Source organism: Pocillopora verrucosa, chromosome 12, assembly GCF_036669915.1.
Source record: "Pocillopora verrucosa isolate sample1 chromosome 12, ASM3666991v2, whole genome shotgun sequence".
NCBI lineage: Eukaryota > Metazoa > Cnidaria > Anthozoa > Scleractinia > Pocilloporidae > Pocillopora > Pocillopora verrucosa.
The window spans coordinates 1,687,488-1,713,543 of record NC_089323.1 but is presented as its reverse complement, the minus strand read 5'-3'; the positions used below and the strand labels follow the sequence as shown (position 1 = coordinate 1,713,543).

General features: G+C 38.5%; 2 protein-coding genes across 2 annotated transcripts; both read right to left on the bottom strand.

The window, feature by feature from the left end:
* Positions 1-1,368: 1,368 nt before the first annotated feature.
* On the bottom strand, positions 1,369-12,303 carry LOC131772426 (protein wntless homolog). The gene is made up of 13 exons (XM_059088315.2): positions 11,972-12,303; positions 9,205-9,480; positions 8,493-8,623; positions 7,654-7,806; positions 6,934-7,070; positions 6,252-6,292; positions 5,536-5,663; positions 4,577-4,674; positions 3,962-4,025; positions 3,566-3,709; positions 2,955-3,093; positions 2,191-2,283; positions 1,369-1,676 (listed from the first exon to the last, which is right to left on the bottom strand). The coding sequence occupies exons 1-13, from the start codon at positions 12,072-12,074 to the stop codon at positions 1,552-1,554; spliced, it is 1,632 nt and encodes a 543-aa protein (XP_058944298.1). The 5' UTR covers positions 12,075-12,303; the 3' UTR covers positions 1,369-1,551.
* Positions 12,304-13,595: 1,292 nt separating this feature from the next.
* LOC131772434 (uncharacterized) lies at positions 13,596-14,818 on the bottom strand. Its single transcript, XM_059088322.2, has one exon. It carries the CDS (start codon positions 14,560-14,562, stop codon positions 14,059-14,061), a length of 504 nt encoding a protein of 167 aa, XP_058944305.2. The 5' UTR covers positions 14,563-14,818; the 3' UTR covers positions 13,596-14,058.
* Positions 14,819-26,056: the final 11,238 nt, after the last annotated feature.

Sequence of the window (26,056 nt, the reverse complement as noted above, 5' to 3'; positions counted from 1 at the left end):
TGCTGGATATTGTATGAATACTATAGGGAGAAGGTACATGTTCATCACTCCTGAGGGAGTTTCAGGGTTAATAGCTCTAAAGATGTTCAGTTAACTCCATGATACTATTAAGCCTTTAAACCCTAAGAGTGATTAGCATCTAATTTCTCCTTACAATCTCAGCCCTGAGTCACACATTAATGTCATCAGAATAAAGGAAATGGATCACAGACGCCTTAAATGAGAACCCTTCAATGTTTTTTTTCTTTGCGGCTCATATCAGACTAAAATTGAAAACGGAGACTATTACTCGACAGGTACAAAATACCACTTCACCAGATTAATACCCTCCTTATCATTGTCTGCTGTCTATTATCTCTCAAAGCCTCTTATCTTGTTCTCCCTTCAAAATTCATCTATACCCTCCCCTCAAGGTATCAAATTTCTCCTCTTACTTCACTAATAATCCAGCGATAAAGAAACGGGTTGAACGTCAAGTTAAAGAAAACTATGGAATTTGCTATTAGCTCTAAGACAACTAAATGTGATGAACATGTCTTACTATGAGTGATCATAATTTCCAGTAAATTAATGGGTGCAGAGCAAAAATAATAATGCAATTGCACCCACAGTGCACTGTGCATTGGCTGGCTTGGCTGCTTTTTGAACGTGATCTCGTATTTGGCCGTGAAGATGACTTAAGACGCAGAAAATCTTTGCGCACGAAGCCAGTGGGATTACTAGACAAGATGTAATGTAAGAACAGGAAAGCTGACTTTTTACAAAAAAATGAAACAAAAAAATTCATAACTGTGGCATTTTTATTGCTCTCATAGTAATTTCATGTTACACGCTCTTTTCTCTGAATGCATACTGTCACGCGCTTCCTTGTTCCCAGGTCCTCTCTTCCTTCCGCGTGGACGGACCTTAGGAACGAGGTCCCCTGATGCAAGCGGTTCTTTTGGATGAGGTCAATTTGATGAACTTCGCCATCACCGAGAAACGAATCCATCTGAAACTACACTACCGAAATGCAATATTACAGTAAAATGTAAAATAAATAGCTACTACACATACAACACACGAAGTCGTCAACGCCATCGTCAGGTACTCTTATATAAAGGCCTATACACAACACGATAAATAAAGCGACATTATGTGAATTAACGCTGGAATGATCTTTGTCTTATCTCAGTAACAGGCGCCAAAATCAAACTCTAGATATTCTTTCTCCGCAAAATTTTCAGATCCAGTTGTAAGCAAACAGTCGCGTTAAAGAAATTATCCCCAACCCTCCCCCCCCCCCCCCACCCGTGCATGATAATCCTTTACGTCAGTCGTTTGTTAAACTGGGAATGACGCCCTCATCACCCCCACCCACCTCCCCCCCCCAAGGTGATAATTCCTACCACAAAATACAGCAATTATGGAGCTTGCGTCAACTATTTCCTATAAAACAGATCTGAAAATAGCCTGAGTCATTCGTGTTAATGGTCACGCGGCCATGCTAGAGTCCTTGCAGGAAGACGGAAAAAGCTTAGGTTTCTGTCGTTTCATTTTACTCCAGTTCAGTTATTCTTGAGCAGTTTTGCCAGTGAATTTGTAGATAACAGATTCTTCTGCTGTCTCGCCTTCCGTCAATCGAACCTCGGTGCGGCTTCTTAACTCTAACCTCTCCTGTTCATCTTCTGCATTATCTGCAACAGAGATAATTCCTAATTACATATCTTTACGAAATTCGCGATAGCTCAGAAGGACTGGAACAAAGCAACCACAGCTTACCATTTTCAAACAGTTACCCTATGTGTTCCGAAGGCAACTTGATCCAAAACATTGTCCCAAAGGGGTGGCATAGGATGGTAGGGACTAAGCTAGTCTGCGATACTGTTTCTAAAAAGTTCCCGAGCAGTTTTCGAAGATCACGTGTTTATCCGAGGCGGTCGCCAGAGGAAGACTAAGTTCAAGTTAGCAAGGGAAAGTAGTCTCGGAAAATTTCCGAGCTGTTTCTGAAGAAAAGTGATTCGAGTCGCTTGTCCCGAAAACCCTAACCTTAGAAACGAGACAACCCGTAAACGAATAATCCCCGTACCAAATAACGGACTAAATTACCACTAACGATACTAAGGTTACCGATGGAAGAAATTATTAGATAACTAAAATAATAAAGATTTAAAAATGTGTACGATATAAATCTGTGATCAGGTTATTTACCTGTGGCCAGGGTTCCATGTGATGGCGCATACAGGAAGACTACTGCAAATACGTACGTATTCCACATCCCATAAATTCCAGTGAACAGCGCACCTGCGAGAGAAGAAAAATGTTTAACAAGGGTACTTCAAGAATGAATAGATCAACGAGTACGAACGCATGAAAGAACGACGGAACAAAGGCACGAACGAACGAACGAACGAACGACCGACCGACCGACCAAGCCGCAAACAAAGGAACGGAAGAGCTACCGATATCGCTTGATGAAGGGACCAAACAACGAACGAGAATGAGCGACCGCGCCACCCACGAAAGAAGAAAGGAACAGACGAATTACTCTTAGACCGACGGACGCGACAACAAACGAAAACAAACCGAGGGAAACAAAGGCTTCGGATTTACAAAATTCAAATCGCTCAGTTATTAAATCACTGAGACTGATTGCCAAACAAGAATATATTTCCAGCCTGGCTGGGTGCAACCAGTCAACAACCAGTAGGAGGAACTGCACGGATCCCTGATTTTCTGTTGTTGTCTTACTTAGAAAATGTGTGAACATTTCCAAGGGTGGGACAAGGAAAAGAAAACCTGAGATTCCCAATGAATTTTACGAAATTGTCACAAACAAATTTTGTAATGCCTACTAAGTGATTGGATTGCTTGACACTTGATTAATAGCATCACGGAAAACTCAGATTTCTCTTTGCCTTAAGCTCAAATACTCAGCTTCAACATGTTTCCCTTCAAGTAAATTTGGCACTTACTTGAAAGCTCAACAGTGGACTCCTCTTCTCCAAATTTCCACTGAGCCTCGTTTACGTTGCTAATTATGAAGAAAACCACAGTGAAACCAGCGCACAGGACAGTCACAACCATCAGGAACTCAAAACGGTAGATCAACCCCTACAAATAAAACACAACATTAAGTACAATCTACAGAGCTTCTTACTCGCAGAATGATACTGGTAAAAAATTACAGAATCAACGAATGGGGGTAGCTTCTGTAGGTGATTGCTTATACTTGGACCTCAACTCTCGACAACTATCCACGACTATTGACAACTGTCGACAACTTCCTTCAACTTTCATCCATCGTCAAAAATGTTCGTTAACTGTTGTCTACTGTCGACGACTTTCGTCAACTGTCGACATTTGCCGACCACTCTCGTTAACTCTTAACGACTCTCCTCAATTGTCGTGAACTTTGCCGACCACTCCCATCGACTCTCGTTAACTTTCGTCAACTATCGTTAACTCTCCTCAACTATCGTTAACTCTCCTCAATGGCCTACAACTCCCGTCAATTCCCGAAAACTGTCGTTAACTCTCGTAGACGGTCCTCAACTCTCCGAGACTGTCGTTTGTCTTGTCATACCTGATACTGCAGCTGCCTAGCGCGTGACAATGTCGGAATGGCAGCCCTTTTCCCTCGAATGTTCCAGAACACTTTGAACACCATATAACAGAGGAACAAGAAGTAAATGCAGGCACAAACAGCCGCAAAAATAATAAAGGCGTACTAAATAGAGTTAAGCAAAACAGTTACATGATGAAAAACTTTAAAAACACTGAAACTCATCGATTAAAAAAATGCTTAGGCAACCTTTAAAGTGTTGAAATTTCACCAAACAGAAAAAACAGCTCTAAAATCTACTGAAACCAAAAAAAAAAAAAAAAATGCGACTTAGGGGAGAGAATTATACTGTTTCTTTTTTTCGCACAAAAACATACACAAGGAATAAGACAATTTTCATGTTTCATAGAAGGATACAGCCATGTTTCGTCCTAGTTTGGTTGCCCAAATCGTGTAAAATGGATTATGCAGCTGATATCCTCTAAAATACAACAAAAATAAGGCATAAAGGTGAGAAAAAATATGAGACCCGTACCTGATACCTCTGAAAAATACAAGACCCCGTATGTAGTAGCACTTTCCAGAACCTCTGATTTAGAGGAGAGAGTACTGGGACGAGTTTGTTTTTAAACGTCTTGCAAAATCTTCGGGGGTCTTCGGATATGATTGAAATGTCCCGTCCTTGATTTAAAATACCTTTACAGTTTTATGCATTTAACCCTTTAACTCCCACGGGTGACCAAGACATAATTTCTCCTTACAATATCAATACAATATCAACCAGATAAGTGATGAGAATAAAGAAAAATATAAATTTGAGGATAATAAGTTGACCAAATACTAAATTCTCTGAGCTGACATTATAAGAATTGAATAATTGACAGTAAGAAGAATTTCAAATTTAATCTGGGAGTTAAAGGGTTAACGATAAATTTTTACGTACACTGAGTTGATCACCACTTTGGGCTGACGTAAATGAAAAGAAAGAGCAAAACTCGAGTTTAAAAATATAATTAAACCAGATAATCATACCTCTCGCACAAATCAAACACGAGTAATGATACACAACCGAATCCAATTGCACCAATTTGTCGCCAGTAAGTCTTTAGTCTGTTTCTCTCTGGCTGGTCCTGTAACAACAGACAACAAGGGTAATCACGTGTTTACATCAAAAGGAAGGGGAATCGGCGACGAGACCGTGAAACAGTAACTGCAGTCCTAATACTTAACCCTTAACACCCTAACATCAGTATACATATTCTGCCTACTGCTCTCTTTACATTTCCTAAGGCGCTGACAAGGAGAATTTCCTCACTAATCAAAAGCTTCATCCGCTGGTGATCATCGTGACCTACATGTGTGATTCAAGGGTGATATTGTAAGGAGAAATTACATGTTAGTCACTTTAAGGGGTCACAGGGTTAACAGTGCAATCTGATCATCTAGGCGAGAGGAGCTATAAAGGATTTGTAGGTACATGCAGCAGTGACTGTCATCAGAGTCAAGTGAAGGTTGTTTGTCAGTCGAGTGCTGGTAGTCTGCGTCGAGAAAACTTGTTGTTACGTTTTGCCTGATGCTATTGGTTGTGACTTAAGTAGTGACTGTCATTTGTGATTGGTCAGTTTTGACCCAACGGTTGTTATGTATTGGAGGCCTCGTCTGATAATCGATTGCTATGTCAGAAGATATTTAGTCGATTTTCGGTAAGATGTCAACAAATAACCTTCTGATAATCGCCCAATGGTCAACCGCGATTTGATCAATAATCAGCCGATGTCTCAGTCGAGATTTCGGACTGCGGTCGAGACATCGGCCGACCATAAGTCGAGCATACAGTAGGAAGACCATCAGCCGAACACCTATCGACCATCGACCAACTACCGTCCGTCTAACGACTGCATACCGATCGATTATCGATCGATCGACTGCCTCTCTGATTTTATGTGTAAGGACTGACACTGCCTACAACACAACAGGTCTTGGTTTCTTACCACTAGATGCTCGCCAGTGAAAATGATCCAAAAGCTCATCAGCATCCCATAGAACAAACCCTGACGAATGTCGCTGAACAGTAACATGAAGGGCATGTTTAACCACAGAGTAAACCACTCAAAAGGAACTGAAATAATGGAAATTAAATCACTGTGAATAAAAGCCCGTATTCAAGCCAACTAGCCCATCAAGTGCAGCTTGTCCCGGTATCCTGAGCATGAAGCACTGCTTCCCCCACCCCTAAATGGAAAGCCAGTTCATCGCAAAGGTACCCCTCAGGCTTCCCTGACAATTCGCCGAACATAACACAGTGATCCGTCCATGTTTCAAATCCAGACCTCTCGCCCCGGAGTCTAACGCACTAACCTACCAGCCATCGCGTCTCTCACAATTGGTAATGATAAACTGCTGAGTAAGTTACCGAGCTAGAATACAGATTTACATAGTGAAGTATTAAGGAGTAATAACAATCTGTCAAGGAGATATGACCAATTGTTGGATGGGAGGGGGGAGGGTGGGTTTTTTTGATAAGCTTTTCTATCCCCTCCCCTGGTGCCTTTCAGAACTTGTAATTGGTCAATGGACTGGAATATTTACCCTTATCTCTCCACTGAAAATTTTCAATTAATATGACTATGATGAGCACCATGCAGTTATTGTAAGAAGGTGCTGTCTGAACAGAGCTGAACAACATTGCTTCATAGATAAAACTTACAGTTCATGAATGCTGTCACAGCTCCTAAACAAAACAGTGCCCTGTAAAATAAACAAGAAGATAACAGTTAGTGAAAGTTGTAGTATGATAATTGTTGATGAAAAGTAAGTAACTGATTCTGTGAAAATCAGAACTTGGTCGTTTGAAACAGAACAATGACTATAGGTGTACACAAAACCAAATTGTACTTTATGAATAAAGGGGTAAGTTTCTAAAGAAACTGTGGTGCTGCGTCGGTGGGAGAGTATAGCAGGTAATTTAGTGTTAACAACTGGGTTGAAAACGTAAATTAGCCACCGTAAAGGGCAAAAAAGCTGACGTTTCGAGCGTTAGCCCTTCGTCAGAGCGATTGACGAAGGGCTAACGCTCGAAACGTCAGCTTTTTTACCCTTTACAGTGGCTAATTTACGTTTTCAACCCAGTTGTTAACACTAAATTACCTGCTGTACTTTATGAATGACTGGGTAAAAAATTCACTTGATGGAAAATGTTAAGTGCAATTGGAACAACCAGGCACAAGGAATATGTAATCCCTGAATCTTTTTTGGATTTTGGTTTCCTGTTGCTGTTTGTGGTTCAATTTTCTCAAAACCTAACAACTTCTTCCCAGAACACAATCATCAAAGTCTTCACAAGTCCACTGAGTTTTGTTGTAACATATGAAGGAAAATTAACTTCTTACTTTTCAAGAAGAACAGGGTCTCTTCTCAATTGCTTCAGTCGCTTTGCAAACCAGAGGAGGATAAGAATTGTAATTGGTCCCACAACAGTCTTCACTGTGAACCAGACTTTAGTAAATCCTCCATTTTGGTGAATTTCCTACCAATTTAAAATAACACAGTCACCTTATATACTTGTACTGTAAATGCACACATGAGCATCTTGGATGAAAATTGATCTAGATACAATTGTGTGTATATTACTCAAAATATTATATGTAATATTGAGATACAACTGTGTGTAGATACAACTGTGTGTAGATAAAACTGTGTGTATAATATTACAAGTACATGTTAATGCTTATAACCGTTTCACTCTCTGTGAGGAGTGAACAAAAAAAATGTATTCTGACATTATCAAATCACACAGCCAAGTGATGAGAAGAGCAAAAAAATATGCAAAATAGGGGATTCTGCAAAGTATCAATTCTCCAACCCTTAAGAATTGAATTCAACTCAACCTCTAACAAACTAACATCAAGATCCACATTCTTAGTACTGCTCTCCATTCATTCCTGAAGGTGCTAGCAAGGAGAATTTGTTTCACAATCAAGAGCTTCTTGAGTTGGTAATCATTTCCTTTACTCTCATGACCTTAATGTTTGATTCAGGGGTGATATTGTAAGGAGAAATTAGATGCCAGTCACTCAGAGAGGTCAAAGGATGAAACTCCTTTTACTCACAACAAAGTTGATCTCAGAGACAAGTCCAATCCTCTCATTTGAATGACGAGCATATGGCAGTTTTATGTTTACTAAGTATTCATCATAGTGGACAGATCCTATCTCAAAGAATGGGATTTCTTCACAGTCATAATACCCATCATCACCTCCAGTCTGCAGATAAACAAAACAATTTTTTTAAAAAAAATTGTTATTAATTTATGCTTTGGCTTATGTCCACAGGAAACTCACATCAAAATGGAAATTACATATAGCAGTGGATATTCTTTGAGATACATTTAGCTCTAATCTGTGCCAGTGTTTCCAGTTTGAATTGCAGGAAGGGGAAAATGGAAGGACTTGGAGAAAACCCTTGTAGCAAGGACAGGAACCAACAACAGACTCAACCCACATTTGACACCAGGCTAAGGAAATGAACCCAGACCACATTGGTGGGCAGGTGAGCACTCTTGCCATTGTGCCTTCCCTGCTTCTCCAAAGGTCAAAGTTACAAGAATACTAGTCATGTGTATTTGAAGGAGGAGTTGGTAGGTCGAGGTAGAATACTGAAAAAGAATCAGTTCACAAGCGTGCAAACATCAGAATCATGTAGAGATTAGAATTTTTGTTTGCACTAACTAGTCACTATTCACCCATTACACCATAACATTGGTATGCACATTCTTCATACTGGATCTCTATACATTTCCAAAGGTGCTAAGGTCTATAATCACAAGCTTTTTAATTGTTGATCAGTTCTATTGTTGTAACCTTCATGTGTAATTCAGGGGCAAAATTGTCAGGAGAAAGTAAATGCTAATCACTCAAAGGGGTTAATGCATCAAAAGCAAAAACTTTACCTTTGATCTTGTGAAGTTGCAGACAAGAGACCTGTTTTCCGTTGCCTCTGCCAGGAGTTCCCATCGACCTTCACCAGAACTGTTTGACAGATATCCTAGATGGGCCTCAAAAGTTAATGTTGGTGCTTTGCCTAAAAAGATTCACAAAAAAAGAGAACTTTACAGTTTTCTTCAACCAAGTTTCTCCTATTAATTTCTAAGCCCAGAGCTCTATTTTGCATTCAGATGCAGAAACATGGGTGAAAAGTTGTCTTTGCCCACTCTGATTGGAGCTAGATCGGAACTGATTGACAGGCAATAATCTCCTCTGAGCAGCCAAAGTAACAAAATTCCACATGAACAAAATTATTATATACCACACAGGTAAAAAATATGCATTTTAAACATGCTGATTGGCTAGCTCAGAGGTGATTGGTACATATTAGTCATCGCAGAGCAGCCAAATATAACAAAATCACATTTCAAAAAAGTGGTGTATATCCTTGAAGGCTCCATAAATATTTGTCACAATTCAATTCCATTCCTACCACATTTCTTTGGAAGAACACTAAATCTTAAATATTAATTATGATAAATGTATCATAGTCCATGAACAAAATGTCACCATAAACAAAATTAATACTTTGTTCCTCTTAAGGAACAGCTCTAAAAACACCACTCTTGAGAACACAAATTTTAAACAACCTTACATAAAGGTCTCCCTTTAACGTACCTTGACGATCATCATATTTAAATTCTGGCCTATATTCAATATCCAATCTGATTGATGTTGCTACAAACTGGAACCAGCGAGACATTGATTGACCAGGGAAGGGAAATCTAATGGCAAACACAATCTGGTCCGGTGTGATGCCTCGTGGATCTGTCTCAGCTTCTTTAATGTTATTGAGCCTGTCACAATGTCTTGGATCATAAAATGTATCAAAATTTCCAATTTTTCCAATACAGATAGTTGCTATATGAGAAACAGCACTCGTGGGTGCCGGAGCTGTAAAGAGGTAAATTAAAAAAATTCAAATCAATTGCTAATAGCAATTCATTATAGTAGCTTATTTTTATAACCCTTGACCTTTTCCATCCCAAGAGTGATCCCTTGATTCAAACATTTAGATCATGAGAATGAATTAAATAATCACGAACTCAAAAAAATCTTGATTGCTAAACAAATTTTCCTTGCAAGTACCATAGAAAACGTGTAAAAAACAGTAGGGATCAGGATGTTAGTGGAGTAGTTTTTTCAGATTTATTTGCACTACTACAGTGTAGATGTGAGTCCTCCATTCAAAGCAGCAAAAATTTGTATGAGAACCAGAAAATATGAAATAAAGATTTTAACAGCAAAAGAGATTTTTCCATGTCATTCATGACATATTTACAGTATTTGAACCACTTTCATGCAATTTTTGTTAAGTGGGATAAAACTAGGAAATACTATATCTTAAACTTTCAACCCTTATTAGTGACCAAAACAGATTTTCTCATAACAATATCAATACAATATCAAGCAGACAAGTGATGAGAATGAAGAAAAACATCAATTAGAAGACGATTAGTTGATCTGATACCAAATTCTCCAAGCTAAAATAATAAAAATTATATAGCACATAGTAAGGAGGATTACTAACAAGATCTTGGAAGTGGAAGGGTGAAGGGTTAAGTACAGGTATATCAAGCACGTTGAATAAGCACACACTTAATGTTCATGAAATAAATAATGGAATTTTAACGTATAAATTTGTGAGCCTGATTCAACTATCGCAGAGTATACCATTCTATCAAGCTACATATATTTTATAATACAGAATACAACCAAATTCAGATAAGAATTTTGGCAACACAAAAATTTGCAGAATGAAGAGCCCACTTAATCTTTACCTCACTCCAGTCAACAGTTGGCTTTACGGCTCAGTTGAAAGTAGCATCAAACTAGTATCTGAGAGGAACAGTTTTGAATCAGGTCAAAGCCTGAATTTTTTTGGTTTTCTTTTCTGTATGCAATTTATTAAAGTACAACATCAACTACAAGGATCATTTCTTTCCTTATATTTTATCAGAAAGGTCAAAACACGATTTATGACTGTGATAGAAATGTATAGTTATCTGAAAGAGGAAATTAATCCTTACATCTTGGGTATCAACATTCATTACTAATAAAGTTCAACTTGTCTGGAGGTCTGATTTTCTGATTAATAATTTCTGCTCTTAACATTAATTTTTCAAAACTTGCCCTGGCAGATAAATTTATTATCATCATCATTGACAGCCACCATCTAAATGACAAAGTATGTGTACACCGTTAATGTCACAGTTCAATAGCTGCCCATGTACAAATTTATCATAAATTACACGGCACTTAAACCACAGAGTTGTAAGACTGTATAGAACTTCCACTCAAGTCTGCTGTGTGTATTTACAGTTACAATAAAATGTTGTCTACATGCATCTTCAAATCAATTAAGGCATCTTTTCTCAACATGTCAAAATAAGAATGATTTTGCAAGTGCTATTGAATATAATTGAATTATTCAACAACCATCCAGACAATTCTAATATAGTATGCATGAACAACTATATACAATAAATAACACATATCCGCCGCAGCTCTAATGCAATAGCTGTCCTAATTTTCATTTTCAGTTATCACACATCGTTACTAAAAATAATAAATAATTGAAGTCACCACAAAATTAATAATTTTTTTTTTCATCGAATGCTCATCAAGTTATAGTGTGTATCATAAAGAGCCAATGCAGCCAAAAGTTACAGCGCTACAACCAAAACAAAACAATTAAATATCTAAATTGTTATCAAAACAATAATTAAATTAGCTAAAAACAAAATGCTTTGCAATAAACTTGATCTTTCATTTTGTTGTTTACTGTTCTTAAAATACCCAGGTGGTAACCTCCAACTTTGACTTATGGAAAACTTCATGACTTTCCATGGGAAAGTGAACGCAAGAACTGACGATGAATATGTTTGAATGACAACAATATTTCAAATTGGGTCATTTTAAAGGACAACTTTTCAGCATAGCTCGATTACATGCATAAATGTAATTCGCAGATAAATCCACTTCAGAAATGTTTCAGGATCACTTTCCGAGCCTCAGTAAAGTTCAGGTTCACTTCGCTTCTTTGAATCTCTTGTTCAGTGTTCTTGCCACGATATTAGACTAAATATCAACTGTAAGTTTGTGTACACGCATCAAGTCTATATTTGATGAATGACCACTTGTGATGGAATCGCTCTCAGTAATAACTCTCGAATTTTCAATTCGATACATTATTTGACATGTGTTTCACTGTTCCTCTTAATTGCTCTTTTGTATACGCAATCTCGATTTCTAACTACTGATAGAAGCGTCTTGATTCACAAACTTCTGACTGAGTGTAGAATTCTCTCTTGGATTTGACAAGGCTTCGCTACATAATTCGCATATTATGACGGTAAATCAAAATTGATTTAACAACACTCACCGATTTTTCCTCCTACAGCGAAAAAGGTCGCCAGAATTCCCACCAAGAGAAGTGCAAACGCTAAAAGATGTCGAAGCCTCAATGTCTCCAAAATTACAGCCATTTCTTACGAATTTCAGCAACGAACAATCGATCTGATGCTTTCTTCGCCGAAGCTGTTGGCATTAAATCGTGCTCCCAGACAAAGCGCGCCTGATCCATTCATCACGAAAATACCTCATTAATTAACGCATCAACCAATTGCGAGACAGAACTGACTTTATTATTATTTTTGCACCTCAGGCGCCGACTGGAAAACAATACTTTTTCAAATGAGTAATAAAATCTCTTTCTTTTGAAAGCGGAATACCGAAGAGACGGATGTACAACACATTCCTTTTTCGGAACATCAGAAGAATGTCGGGCGTGACACCGATTTTATTTCCTGAAGAACTTGAAGAATTCTAAGAAGCTGCGGTCCAAACTCTGAAATTGCTGAACACGTTACCGACAAAATAAGAAATAAAAGTCATAAATGTTATAATTAAGATTTTAATCAGATTATCGGCACCTATCTAACACGCTTGAAAAAGATCTCTGCTCCCCCACCCGGATGTCGGAAGGGCGTCACCCGAGCCCCTTTTTATCGGGAGAGGGGTATGTCGGAGCAATTTCGCCGCTTTCCTGTAGGAAATAGTTTTCTTTCATTAAAGGATAAATATATGGTAGTTTATAGTTTATACGACCTTTGATACGCACGATAAAGGACTCGGGAGAGCACTGTCGTGTGGTAAATATTCTGATGTTGCCTAAATGTGTAGAAGCGCGTTGCCCTCAGAGTAATATATAAACGCAGTGATCACATATTGCTGCTTCACACCACGAGAGGAATGATAATTCTACGACCCTCGATAATGGACGGAGCAGAAGGATATTGGCACACGTAGGAGTAGCTGTGTATCAGGGAAATAAGCTAGACTGAGTACTGCTCACAAAAATAATTCTTTAATCACATAGTTTAGTTTCTTTCCTAATCATAAAGTGTTGCCGAGTTCCTCGGTTTTTTTCGTTTTGAAACGCAAGGTGAGATTTATTTTTGCATTTACTCATTTCTCTGCGAATCCGTTCATTTTTCTTAATCATTCATTTGTTTATTCAAATATCTATTTACTTATATCTGCATCCTAATTTTCCTATTTTGTTTGTTAGGTTCTAAAGCTTTTTTCTTCTTCTCTTTCTCTAATACTTCCTGTAGAATCCATTTGAAGACAAAAGCGTACGTGACATGTAAGACGATATTACGTGTTTGGTTGCCAAGCCTTTTTAACAGGAGTGATGTTAAGGGTGACCTTGTTATGATACAAACCTTGCTGCTTTTTAAATGTAAATTGCCTTGTTAGCTAACCAGATACTGGTCTTTATCACAACAAGGTCACCTTCAGCCTCACTCCAAATCAAAGGCTTGGCATTTAAGTACACAACTGTAAAATGGCCTATTGTTGATGTCTAAGCTCAGTTTCATGCGAGTGCTGTAGCCAACACGAAGGAAGGAGCTGGGGCGAGGAAGGCTTGTTTTCAGCCTCCTCTCTGTCGCTTTTCCCTGGTCATCAGCGGATTGAAAAGAACTTCGAATAACAACTTCCGGTGAAAGAAAGCAAACCGTTTATTAAATTTATATCAGTTACAATGGAGAATGAAAATTACTGATATATTAAATGTTGGGATCTCTGATTTCTGCTATAGAGATATTTCCACAATTATCGAAGTTACCAAACTTGTGAAACCTGCATACTGTCATCTGTTAATGTTATTGTTCCTGTTTATTGTTGCGTTAATAAAATCCCTGCTTATTGTTGTGTTCATGAAAAATGCTTAAAAACTTCTCAATAAAGCTGCTCTATTTTTCCACTCTCCACTAGCCTTCTGGTTGACATTACCCGCTAAACTTAGCGCAGCAATCGCTATCTTTAAGATACACTCGTTTCTACATTATAAATATTTACGCGATCACCCTTTCATTTTCTTCACCAGAAATCCTCCGCTGATTTATAAATGCACAACAGGGCCGTAAAAAGAAACACTTGCTTAACATTTCGTCGTATTTCGAATCATTTATAGACCGTCTTAATAGCATCAATCAATGATTGTAAGATATCACCTTCCAACATTACTTCTGTGACCTCTCCTTGGTTTATTTCAAATGAAATCGCACTTTGTCGATCCTTACGCCTTGTACCCGCTCCGTGTAAAACCGAAGGAAGTTCCACGAAAGATACCGGAATTATTTTACGACGTAACTTTCCATTGTCTTCCTTGAGAACATTGCTGATCACTTTCCCATCGAAGTTTACTTCCTGTCCGCCTTTTGTAACAAAAACGTAGGATTCTTCCTCGTTAATAAGCTGCGTCGCTTGAGAAGAGCAAATCAAAACAGTGCAGTCACAACCTGTGCGGATTTCGTCTTTAAGCGAGAGTCCACGAATAGCAATATCAGCAAGATCCAGTACAAATACTTCACCCTCGCTTTCTAAAACTGTCCGTAGCTTTTCAGCGTTTTCTTCTTGGTCTTTTGTAAAAAGTAAGAGAGTTGTTTTGTCTGCCATGTTTCTCATGGAATCCAGGGTGTTTGATAAATAAATAATAAGGGACGCTTTTTCATTTTCTTTCAGTTTGGGGAGCGACAGGTGAAACTGAAAAAACCACAAGCCGGAAAAATTAAAATGAGAGCTGGCTAGCCGTCTTACTGATCATAGAATTTGATATGGTCTAAAGAGAACCTAGGGCTGGTTGATTTCATACAACACACGTTTAGAAACTCTAATTTCACCGATAATTGCTCTAAGTACCGATGGCTAAATTTAATGGAGAACTTTGGCCTTCGATCAGATGATAATTATACAAAACGTTCTTAGTAAGCACATAATTAATTTAGATGCGGCGTGGTATTATTTCTTGACTAGCACCTTACTGATTTTTTAATTCAAATTAATACCGGTACCTGGAAAAATCTCTTTGTTTTCTGGCTCGCTTTGTAGGACTTAGAAGTGTTAAATCTCTCTCAGCCTTAATCATTACTTGATCAAAGATTCTACTCCCAATCGAGGCCCAGTGAAACTGAAAACGAGGCCCGCTCATTCCAGGCGTAAAGAACGCATAAAAAAACATCTTTCTTTAAGAACACATAAAGATAGGATAGGACTAAGCGCGGGAAAATGGCGCTTGACTTTGATTGACATTGTACGTTGTCTTAGTCAGATTACATAATGGGCGTGTCCAGGGGGGTGAGGTCTTTAGGTGCACATGATCCCCTTTTTTCCAAAGTGATGATTTGTATGAGGAAAATTGGCCAAAAAAAATTTAAAATGGCCTAAGGAAGCTAGAGTAAGGCCTTTTTTCAATAATCTCAGGTTTACGCCTCTTTTTCATTAATAAAACGTTTGATAACCTTCTCTACAAAGTGACAAGTGTTACAGCACAAGAAAGTCCTTTTTAAGTCGTCACAAATTGTACTGAATTTTGTTATGGGAACAGTGTTAAAAAGGGTTTTTTTTTCTATCAACCCACTAAATTGGAAGCGCAGGATACACATTCCATTAACTCTTGTGTTCCGTTTGAATAATGTTTTGTTCTTGTCTCATAGAGAATGTTGGTTTGAAGAGGGGCGAGCTCAGGAAAACCTTTGAAATCAGGAGTTTGATTGGGAAAATCTAATCAATACTTCAAATACGCCAAAATTATCACTAATAAATGAAATTCCAATTTAGACGAATTGTTTTCATTTAAAAAAAAAAGTCTTTGAAAGTAAATTGAGGCGGCAAGGCCACCAAAAGAGTCCAAACTGACCTCCTCTCCATTGACTTACAGAGTTGCTTTTACAGTGAAGAAAATTTGTAGAATTTAGTTTTAGTTTGGGAAGAGTTAACCAATGAGAGACGATCCCAGTGAAGGACGCTGATTGGTCAGGGAGTACGGGAAATAGCTAGTTTGAAGAATTCAGGCAAAATTTTTTTGAGATGCAAGCGATACTAAAACGCTGAATTTTTTTAGATCCATAATTTTACTACCTATTTGAAAGGCTCTTTCATTGGGAGATCAATTTATTTATGTCGGTTTATAATAAGTTCTTAACAGTTTTCAGTAGGGATGTTTGAGAACAGGCGCCAAAACATTTGTTTTTGTCTCAGGTAATGAGCTCGGTTTGACAAAGAAAACAGGAAATCTGATGGCCATCTTGGTTTAGAATTGTCAAACGCTCCGATCCTTTAGTGGTCTCCTAAGCCGAGCTCCTTAGCTGTTAACATTGTTACAGTAAATTACCATGCAGTTTTCGGTGATATCCGTGGAGCGTGATTCATAACCTTTTCCCGCCACGATCCCTCGGAGCAGTTTAGTCCATAATAGCACGTTGTTATTAAATGGCTCACTAGATCAATTTTTAAGAAGACAGCCTTAGGATTTGGCAAGAAAATGAGTAACGAGTTCGCAGAGGCCCTGCGATACAGTACATCTGAGGAAAATCGAAAAGATAACACCTCTCGGCATCTGGGTAATATTAATTCTGCCTTTCAACTTTCCTTTTCGCCGGCGGGGTTACATTACTGAACCATGGTACTCTGTTTTATCTGATATTTATCAGCATGATCAGGCAAACACTAAAGCATCTAGAACACAAAAGCTGCTAAAAAAAGGCGTGTTTGATTCTGTCTTCTTTTCCCTTTCCCTTCAAATTACGCCCCATTAATACAAGTCTCCGAGAAAATATATCGAGGTCCATGGAAAGCAAAGTGCTTGTCGGTTTGTCTGCTTTACTGCTTGTCTCACTTCTCTGACTTTCCAGCAGTAAAGAGACGGGTTCAAAGTGGAGTTAAAATACCTAAAAATACTTTTAAATCTATCAATATAGACTACCCGTGAAGAATAGGTTTTTCTATAAGTGATCAAAACCAGCATTGTAAATTTTGGTGCATAACAAACAACTAATGCTAACTGCACCCACAGTGCACGGCTCACTACCTTCCCGTATCTTGCCATGTTCAGTACAGTTGTTAGGCTCAGCTGTTGTTGAACATGATTTTGTACTTGAGCCTGATGTTGTCTAAGACTGCAAAATATATTTCTGTACGAGGCGATTGAGATCACTGAGCATGACGGTTTAAGTATAATACTACACCAAATGGTTATTCGAGTATGTGAAATGGAAAATGATTTAGCGGCGACGGATAAAATCCAAAACGTAGCTGTAATGATGCATGTGCGCTCTAAAGTTACTATTTGTCTGTATCTTATTCCCAACAACAGAGCGAGAAGTCTGTCCACGCTTATGGCCGTCAACGTCAACAAAAACTTTCCACATAAAACAAAACGAAAAAGGAAACCAAATTATTTATTCCTTCCTTTCTTCCTTTCTGTCCTTGCAGTAGAACATCCGCCCTCAGGCTGATGTTTCACCGATGAAACCGAGAATCGAACGAATCATTTTCTATACGGAATGTCAATCATGTAGAGACGGACATAGATAAAACTCCCGCAAAATGTTCATGCCACGCGAAGAATAACATATAATGGCTCGAGATGTCAAATACTTTTAAGAAAATGTTTAACGTTTTGTTTTACCATTTGGAAACATCGCCCGGGTATTTCTCCTCGTGTCGCATCTGATCAGAAATTATAAAAGGAACCATGACAGGTGCAATATGTTACTTGACTAAACCATCACAACCTTAGAAAACCATTTCAATGTTTATTCATTATTCCATCCTCCTTAATTTTACTCAGTCTCATTTGAGCGGCAGCTAGTTGTGATCTTAAAATCTATTTTAGAATGTTCGATATGTGTTAATTCTATCTTATTGTTTTTGCCCTTCGGGCAAACGATCTATCCTCAAAAAGAAAGCCATCTTGGAAACCGCGACGGCCAATTTCCCGCGTTTTTTAAACTTCCCGTTGGGCTCTGTCAGCGACGACTGATTTTACAAGAAAACAAGCAACAAGAATACAGAATGTCGGAGGAAAGTCAAACAGATAGTATCTCTCGGCGTTTGGGCGATATTAATTCTACCTTTCAATTGTTGTTTTTGCCGACAGGGTTAGAATACTTAACAATGACTGTGTTTTTATCTGATATTTATCAGCATAAATAGGTAAACACTAAAGCAATAAATTCTGAAAAATTCCCCCCTGTTTCATTCTATCTTTTTTCTCTTTCCCTTCAGATTACACCAGATTGATACAAGTCTGATGACTCCGAGAAAATATATCTAAGTCCATGGAAAGCAGAGTGCTTGTCGGACTGTTTGCTTTACTGCTTGTCTTACTTCTTTGATTTTCCAGCAGTAAAGAAACGGGTTCAAAGTGGAGTTAAAATATGTTAAAATACTTGTAATTCCATTAATAACGAGTACATGTGAAGAATAAGTTTTTTTTCTATAAATCTTCACAACCAGAATTATAAGTTTTGGTGCATAACAAACAACTAATGTTAACTGCACCCACAGTGCACTGCTCACTACCTTTCTGTATCTTTCCGTGTTTAGTGCAGTTGTTTGATCTTGTACTTCAGCCTGATGATGACTAAGAGTGCGAAAAATCTTTGTGTACGAGGCGATTGAGATCACTGAGCATGACAGTATAAGTATAATAGCATACAAAACGCTTATTCGAGTATGTATAACGTAAAATGATCCAGAGGCGACGGATATAATCCAAAACGTAGCTGTCAGTATGCGTGTGCGCTTTAAAGTTACTACTGTTCTGTATCGTATTCCCAACAACAGAGCGAGAAGTCTGTCCACGCTTATGGCCGTCAGCGTTAACAAAGACACTGAACATAATGCAAAGCTTGATATGTTGACTGCGTCCCTTGCGTATGGACAAAGACTCCAGTGTTCGTGAACCAAGGACAGCCAATACGTTGCATAAAGAGGCTGGGTAACAATACCAACCAACAGATCAGTTGTTGCCAGACAACGATACAAGAGTTTGGACGGTGGATGAAGGGAAGTTTCCTTGTTAAGGGCAACAAGGATTAGAAAATTCCCAAGAAATGCTGTGATGGAGAGGAGAATGTTAGCTGCTGAGAAAGAAATCAGTTGTGGTTGTAACCCAACTAAAAAGGAGGGGGAACACGGCGATACTTGATATGTGTCCGTCTGTGTTCCACCCTCTGTTGAGTTTGTCGTCGCAATCATTGTGCAGCTCTCAAAACGGTTTTCCTCCTCCTGCTAGCAATACAGGATAATTCTTCTTCACAGCAACCACCTTGCCAAGAAACAGTTAAATCTTATATTCCTTTATATCATCCAGGCTAAAAACTTCCTCAATACATCCTACTTGTTTTAAATGGGTTGAACGACCTCAGTGTCAGTTGAGATAATTTCATAATACACCCTTCTTGAAATTTGGAGGGTATGCCTTGCATCAATCAACCCCTCAACCCCATATGGTGTCCATCTGTTCTGTAAATTTCAAGAACGCATTTTAAATAAGAGCTGATAAAAAGTTTAAGGTTAAAGACAACCATTAGTTTAATATATATTTTAAAAAACCTCTCTGTAGATAAATAAGTAAAAATTATCCCGGAACGGTATACCTAAATTTATTTTGAGGATATCTGTCGATCCGCAAAATTCGTTCCCGCTGAAAAATCGTGTTCAATAAAACATTGCGAAAGTCTGTTAGCCAAATTAAAAGCAACAAAAGGGAATCAATTACAAGTTTCCAGAGCACATTCTTTGTTTTCGGACTCACTCGAAACATATCGACTAATCGACTACCAGCTTTATAAAACTATAGAGAAGATGGAAAAAGAAAATGACACAAATTCAAATTCTCTTTTTTCTTTCAGTACAAAATCCGCCCTCAGGCTGATGTTTCACTGATGGAACTGTCAGTCATGTAGAGACAGACTTAATTTTTTGCCTGAAAAGCACAAATTGTCTTCATCCGCAAAATTAAAAAAAAAATCTCGCAAAATGGTCACGCTACACGAAAAGCAGTCTTGAAATAAATTTAACTGACGACTAAAAATTGATCTATGGCCGTAGATGTCAAGAAATTTAAAAAATATGTTTAACGTTTCGTTTCGTTATTTGGAAACATTTCCCAGTTATTTTCTCTTCTTGTAGCATCTGATCAGAATTTATGAAAGGAACCACGACAGGCACAAAATGTTATTTAACTAAACCATCAGACCCTTAGAAAGCCATTTCAATATTTATTCATTACTCTATCCTCCTTAATTTCTCTCAGTCTCATTCGAACGGCAGCTGGTTGTGATCTTAAATTCTTTTCTTAAATTGTCTTCGTTTTAAAAATTTAAAGTTACTCGATCGTGAACGCTGAGAAGCCAAAATTGATCGATGTATGGTAACGAATTACCAAAATAAATCGACAAATTTGGTTCATTAAAGCCCTTAAAACTCCATAACGGACATGCCTATTAGAATGTCAAAATATTGGAATATTCAGGAAATTGTTACCTTTTTTTTAAAATATGCATTTCCAATGAATGGTTTTTGACTCATTCTTTGAGTCACTCAGAAAACATTATTTTGGGTTTTCGAGTGATCGGCAAATAAGGACCATTCATTGCAGTCACAATTATTTGTAATGAAATTTTTAATTCGATATTAAAACTAAAAGTTTTTTACTAAAGGTGACGCCTCTTCTGCAAACGTGTAATAACACGAGAAAATATCCAATAAATTCCGTATTCCTCTTTTTTCCGCAATAAAATATACAATTTAGAATGTACAATACGTGTCAATTCTATCTTACTTTTTTCTTGCCCTTCAAATTTTCTTCCTGAGAAACGATTTATCCTAAAAAGAAAGCCATCTCAGGAACGGCGACGGTCAATTTCCCGCGTTCTTTAGACTACATAAACAATAGACCCCTTATTCTTCAGTCGTCCCTGTCGCACTCTGTCAGCGACGGCTGATCCCCCCCTCACCCCCCCCCCCCCAAAAGTCTCGTATTGGAAACCATATGATCCCTCAAATTCTTCCTCAGATTCTACTATATTTTCTACTATATTTTCCTAGCTCCAAGAATAAATTTTTAGATTTCACGCATTTGGAATCGGAGACACGTTGTTCCCGCAAAGCATAACTGGTCTCCAATTGCATCACTAAAGCTGTCACCGCAAACTTTGCATATTACACGGAAATACCTCTGAGATAAAAGTCAAACCCGAACACAAAATTATTCAAAATTATCAGGTTCTGTGGACTTAGATTCCAAGTAATTTCAAACAATGTCTCATTGATGTCTTGTTATTAAAAAACATCTAAAAGTTATTTTCTCTTCCTTTCGCTTCTGAAGGAAGCGTTGCATGTTTCACCTGTTGCAGTTCCATCGCAGAAGGAACTGCAACAATAGCGTGTTGTTATTATACGGCTTATTAGATCAATTTTAGAAACATGGAATGAGCAGAAGCTAGATAGCTTTAGAATTTGGAAAGAAAAAGAGCAGCGAGTTCGCAGAGGCCGTGGTATTCTCTGTTCTTTAAGCGTATTTTGAGACGCTCTAGGTTTTATTAAGCTGGGAGTGCGATGAATTTATTCATAGGAGGCATTGTGCTTCTCCTCTCACGAATCCTTTTCCTTTTGCCTGACACGGATGAAAACTCAAGAATTCGAACATCTCCGTCTCTTTGTAATGCGTAACACGTTTGTGTTCAAGAATATAAATTCTGAGTCTGATATTTCAGCCGTGAATAGTGATTGTATCGTGATACAATGAACAGATTAAAGCTGTTCGCCCGTTGTACAAACGTTTTGCTTCTGTTCCACAGACGGAAAACGTCGTCAATATACCTCTTCGAAAGTAGCGGTTTAGTTGTGCTCAGGGAAAAAGCTAATTTGTCGCTAAAAAAGTATCGAGTTCCCGGACAATAACAATAACACGTACCTCTCTTATATGAACGCAGTTATCACATATTGCTGGCTCAAACCACAAGACGAATGATAATTCCAAAACCCTCGGGATTACTGATTGATCCGATACCAAATTCTCCAAACTAACATAATGAGAATCTGTTGGCAGACAGTAAGGAGAATTACCAATGAAATCTTGGGAGTTAAAGGGTCAACGCTGCCGCACGAGTGGCCAAGCCTGCGAGATGCAAACGAGCGCAAGGTCTGTAAGGGGTCTGGCGCTAGAACCCTCAGGCTGTTCTTGCGCGCTCATATCAATCGCTGACTGGAAATACGCGGCATCCTTTCCACTCCCCTTCTAAAACTAAAGTGTTGTACTGTTTGCGCCTTCGTTATCATTCAGCGTGTAGCGGCTCAGAAGAAAAAAACCAACAGAAATTAGCGAGTTTGTTTTTATTTAGACCTGCTGAGACACAGAAAAAACACAGGGGCGCTATAAACACGGAGAGACCTGAGCCCTGTGCCCCATGCTCTCGTTATCCTGCTCCGTACTCCGTGGTCCGTGGTCCGGGCTTCGTGTTCCGTGCTCCGTGCCCCGTTCTCCGTGTACCCTGCTCCTGTGTACTCTCCCTCACTTACCCCGTGCTCGTTGTGCCTAGGTTCGTTAACGATCAGTTCTAACCACTCGACTTTAATAAATACAGGAGGCAGGACTTAGTTTGTATGCTGGGTATGGCGTCCTTCCATTAGAATATTACCTCGTCAGATCATTTGCACATGTCTTCAAAAAAGCAAGGATTCATTTCGGTTATTTCAAGACCATTCAGTTGGTTCTATAATGGAGCTGACACTCCCGAACTTTCACAGGGGAAATCACACGCTAAAACGACTAAACTAACCGGGTGACATTCTTAAACCCTGAAATCAAGTTGTGACCTGAGGCACGCACAGAAATTGCACTGCAGGCCATAATATAAACTGTTAATTAACCGTTTATAATCTCTCTGTGGAAATTAAAACTATGTGGCGGTATAACGAGGAACGAATGCTCACCGCAGAAATGTTAGCATTAGGAAAATTGAACAAGGAGAACACGTCATCGGAGACTCGTGAATCTTGATACAGCTTCGTGGGCATGTTGAGTGTAAACCCTCCATAGTCTGCCACGGGATAATTCAAGGCTGCGTGTTGCGCGCTTAATTGTCAGGCAAATCACAAGACTGTCAACTGACGTCAACTCATTGGGAAGATCTTTTACCTAAAAGAGCAATACGTTAGTCTGATTCATCTGCAGAATGTTGCCTCACCGTGGACTTTTTGTATTCGCTAGAAACACATCTGAGATCAACGCCTTTCTCATTACGATGGGATCTTTGATCCGAGTCGTGCAAGTGATTTCCCGTGCGAGAAAAGTCATGGGCCAGCCAATTTTATAGAATGCTTCAAAAGGCAAAAATTTTGCTTTTCTTACATTTCCATTGCCTCCATCAATCCCTACGCCATCTGCAGATACCTCATTCATGAAATTTTGCAGCTCATAGTCGCTTTGTACGTCCTCGTCACATTCATAATACCTGGAGTGGAGATGAACGAAGAAACCTACTAAATAGGCTATCAATGCTTGTATAGCTTGAATATACCATGACAGTGGCTCAAAAAATAACCACTGATCAGGTGATATTAACGGGTATGCACACACAACTTACTGATTGACATAGTCTCGTACCGCTTTTTGGATCGTATCGAAGATGAATTTACCATCATCTCTGTAAGGAAAATAACGGAGGGTTCTAAGTCCGCGTTCCTGGAGGTAAGGTGCAGTGAAGTAACTAGCCTTTCAAAAAGCTTAGTTAGAAAAATACCGGTATGCGACAAGCTTTACCTTAATATTTCCTATAAAATCTGTATCTTTCCAACTTGTTTGTCTGTAGGACCTCAGAGCAATGTTTACAGCTCCGAGGTAACCGTACGGGAACAGCTTGCGCAGGTTTTCATTCGGTACTAACAGAAATTGAAAGGCCAACTTATGTTATACCAATACCTCTGCAATGATAGTGATAATCACGATCATGGTCACAATTGTTTTACGATCACGATCACGATCACGCAAAAATCACGATTTTATTGGCGATACGATCACGAACATGATTTTGATCACGATCACGATACGTTACGTTACGATAACTAACATGAGCACGATTTCGATAACGATAAGATCACGATCACGATCATGATATGATCATGATCGTGATATTTCTCATATTACGTGTATCTAGATGTACCTCGAGAATAGAGAAGGTTATCAAATCAAAGTGCTCTGTGAGCAGACTCGTAATTGACAGATGACTTACATGATTTTTGGATTATATTTAATGTTATCTGGTTTAGGGAATTTTGTGGTTTATTGTCATATTTAGAGTACGAGCAGTAGTTCAGTGTTCGCTAATGTAGCAAAGAAACAAAATAACGTTGGGATAAGAAGGCATTACAATTGAAATGATCATGCTATTACATTTGACAAGGGTGGATGCTGTAGTGTTTTAAACAATATCATTTTTATTTCTGGTTCAACTGAAGAGGTTGGAAGTAAATGTGGGTGAAAATGGAAATTTACTGTCTATCATGTAAATATTGGAAAATCAAGGTAATACTGTCTTAATGAAAACATTAATGTTTCCCTCTTTATCAAATGAGACTAACGGGAACGACTTTTGAGCGACATAACTAAGCCCAGACTGCCACCGCCTCTTTGGATTTCCGCCTGGGTAGATTTTGGTCACGTGCTAGGCAACGTATAATCAAGAACAAGATAGAATTTCATTTCAGGCCTATTTATCCATTTTGTGGTGTATAACTTTCGCATTTTAGTACGTAATATTTATTTTGAATCTTCAAATTGTCTTGAAACTTAAAAAAATTGTTCTTTAAAAATTCACTGAAAATCAGTAGCCAAAATTATTTGTTTAGGTTTTATTTGATTTTTGTGTTAACCTGTAATTTCGTTAATCACCGGCACCCTTTGTTGCTTCACACAGGAAAAACACACGATACGAAATGTTATGATCGATTTTGTCCCCAATCTCACCCCATAGCAGAAAAAGCTTTTGAACACCTGTGAACTTCGAGCGCTTCGGCGTAAGTGATATTTTTATTGAATCTTCTTCAAGTTCAAGGATTGTAAATTACAATTTTATGAAAAACGAAGATTGGTCTCTTATTTCAGTGTGAATCCTTGCACGCCTGCCAGTCGCTGGCGCCGCTTGTTAAAACTAAAACAAAAAAAAATAAACTCTTTTAAGATTATCATTGGCTTCTTTTTCACCCCACCACTATTCTTGGCAACAAAGGTCGCCATTTCGTTTGTTTATTACTCACCAAAAACTTGAAATGCACTCAAAAGCCCAAAATCGAAAAAAAGTTTACAGGAATTGACCAATCGATCGAGCGAGCGAGTGCCATTCTCCACATCATATCTACAACTCGCTCTTGCGTATGCGCGCAATTCACGAGTTAGGCTTTATCAGTTAAGGCAACTTAAGCGTGCAAAAGGAGATCCCGCACAGCTAGTTTGTTTCTATACTACGTGTATCCGGCCCGTGTCTGAATATGTTTGCCAAGTTTTCCACAATGGTCTACCTAAGTATCTCTCTGAAGAGCTAGAGAATATTCAGCGCCGTGCACTTAGAATAATTTTCCCAGTCTTAAGCTACCAAGAAGCTCTTAAAGAGTGTAATATTGCCACCCTCTACCAACGGCGCCAATTGCTGACGGAGCGCCTATTCAGTGAGATCAAAGACATCACCTGCCACAAATTACATGGCTTTTTGCCGTCATGTAATCTAAGTACCGTAGCCTTAAGGAGAAAGCGCGCTTTTAACGTACCTTTTTACAGAACAAATAGACTGAAGAATAGTTTTATCATGTACAACGCGGTTATTTCCTAATGGCTTTATCATGTGTAATGTGAATTTTAATATACATATTAGTATTCTTTAAGCCTATCTATCTATCTGTATCTTATTCCGAACAACAGAGCGAGAAGTCTGTCTACGCTTATGGCCGTCAACTTTAACAAAAACTTTCCACATAAAACAAAACAAAAAAGGAAATCTAATTACAAATTTCCCTCCTTCTCTCCTTTCTGTCTAAAGTATCTAGACAACAATAGATACTGAAAAATCCTGTATGTTTCATTCCATCTTCTTTTCTCTTTCCCTTCAGATTACGCCTG

Excerpts from the sequence above, each read along its gene's own strand:
- LOC131772426 (XM_059088315.2), bottom strand. The coding sequence starts at position 12,074 with ATGGCTGTAATTTTGGAGACATTGAGGCTTCGACATCTTTTAGCGTTT. Across the intron at positions 7,807-8,492 it reads GCAACTTCACAAGATCAAAG|ACTGGAGGTGATGATGGGTA; the intron begins GTAAAGTTTTTG and ends GTTTATCTGCAG. Across the intron at positions 4,675-5,535 it reads TCACTGGCGAGCATCTAGTG|GACCAGCCAGAGAGAAACAG; the intron begins GTAAGAAACCAA and ends CTGTTGTTACAG.
- LOC131772434 (XM_059088322.2), bottom strand. The coding sequence starts at position 14,562 with ATGAGAAACATGGCAGACAAAACAACTCTCTTACTTTTTACAAAAGAC.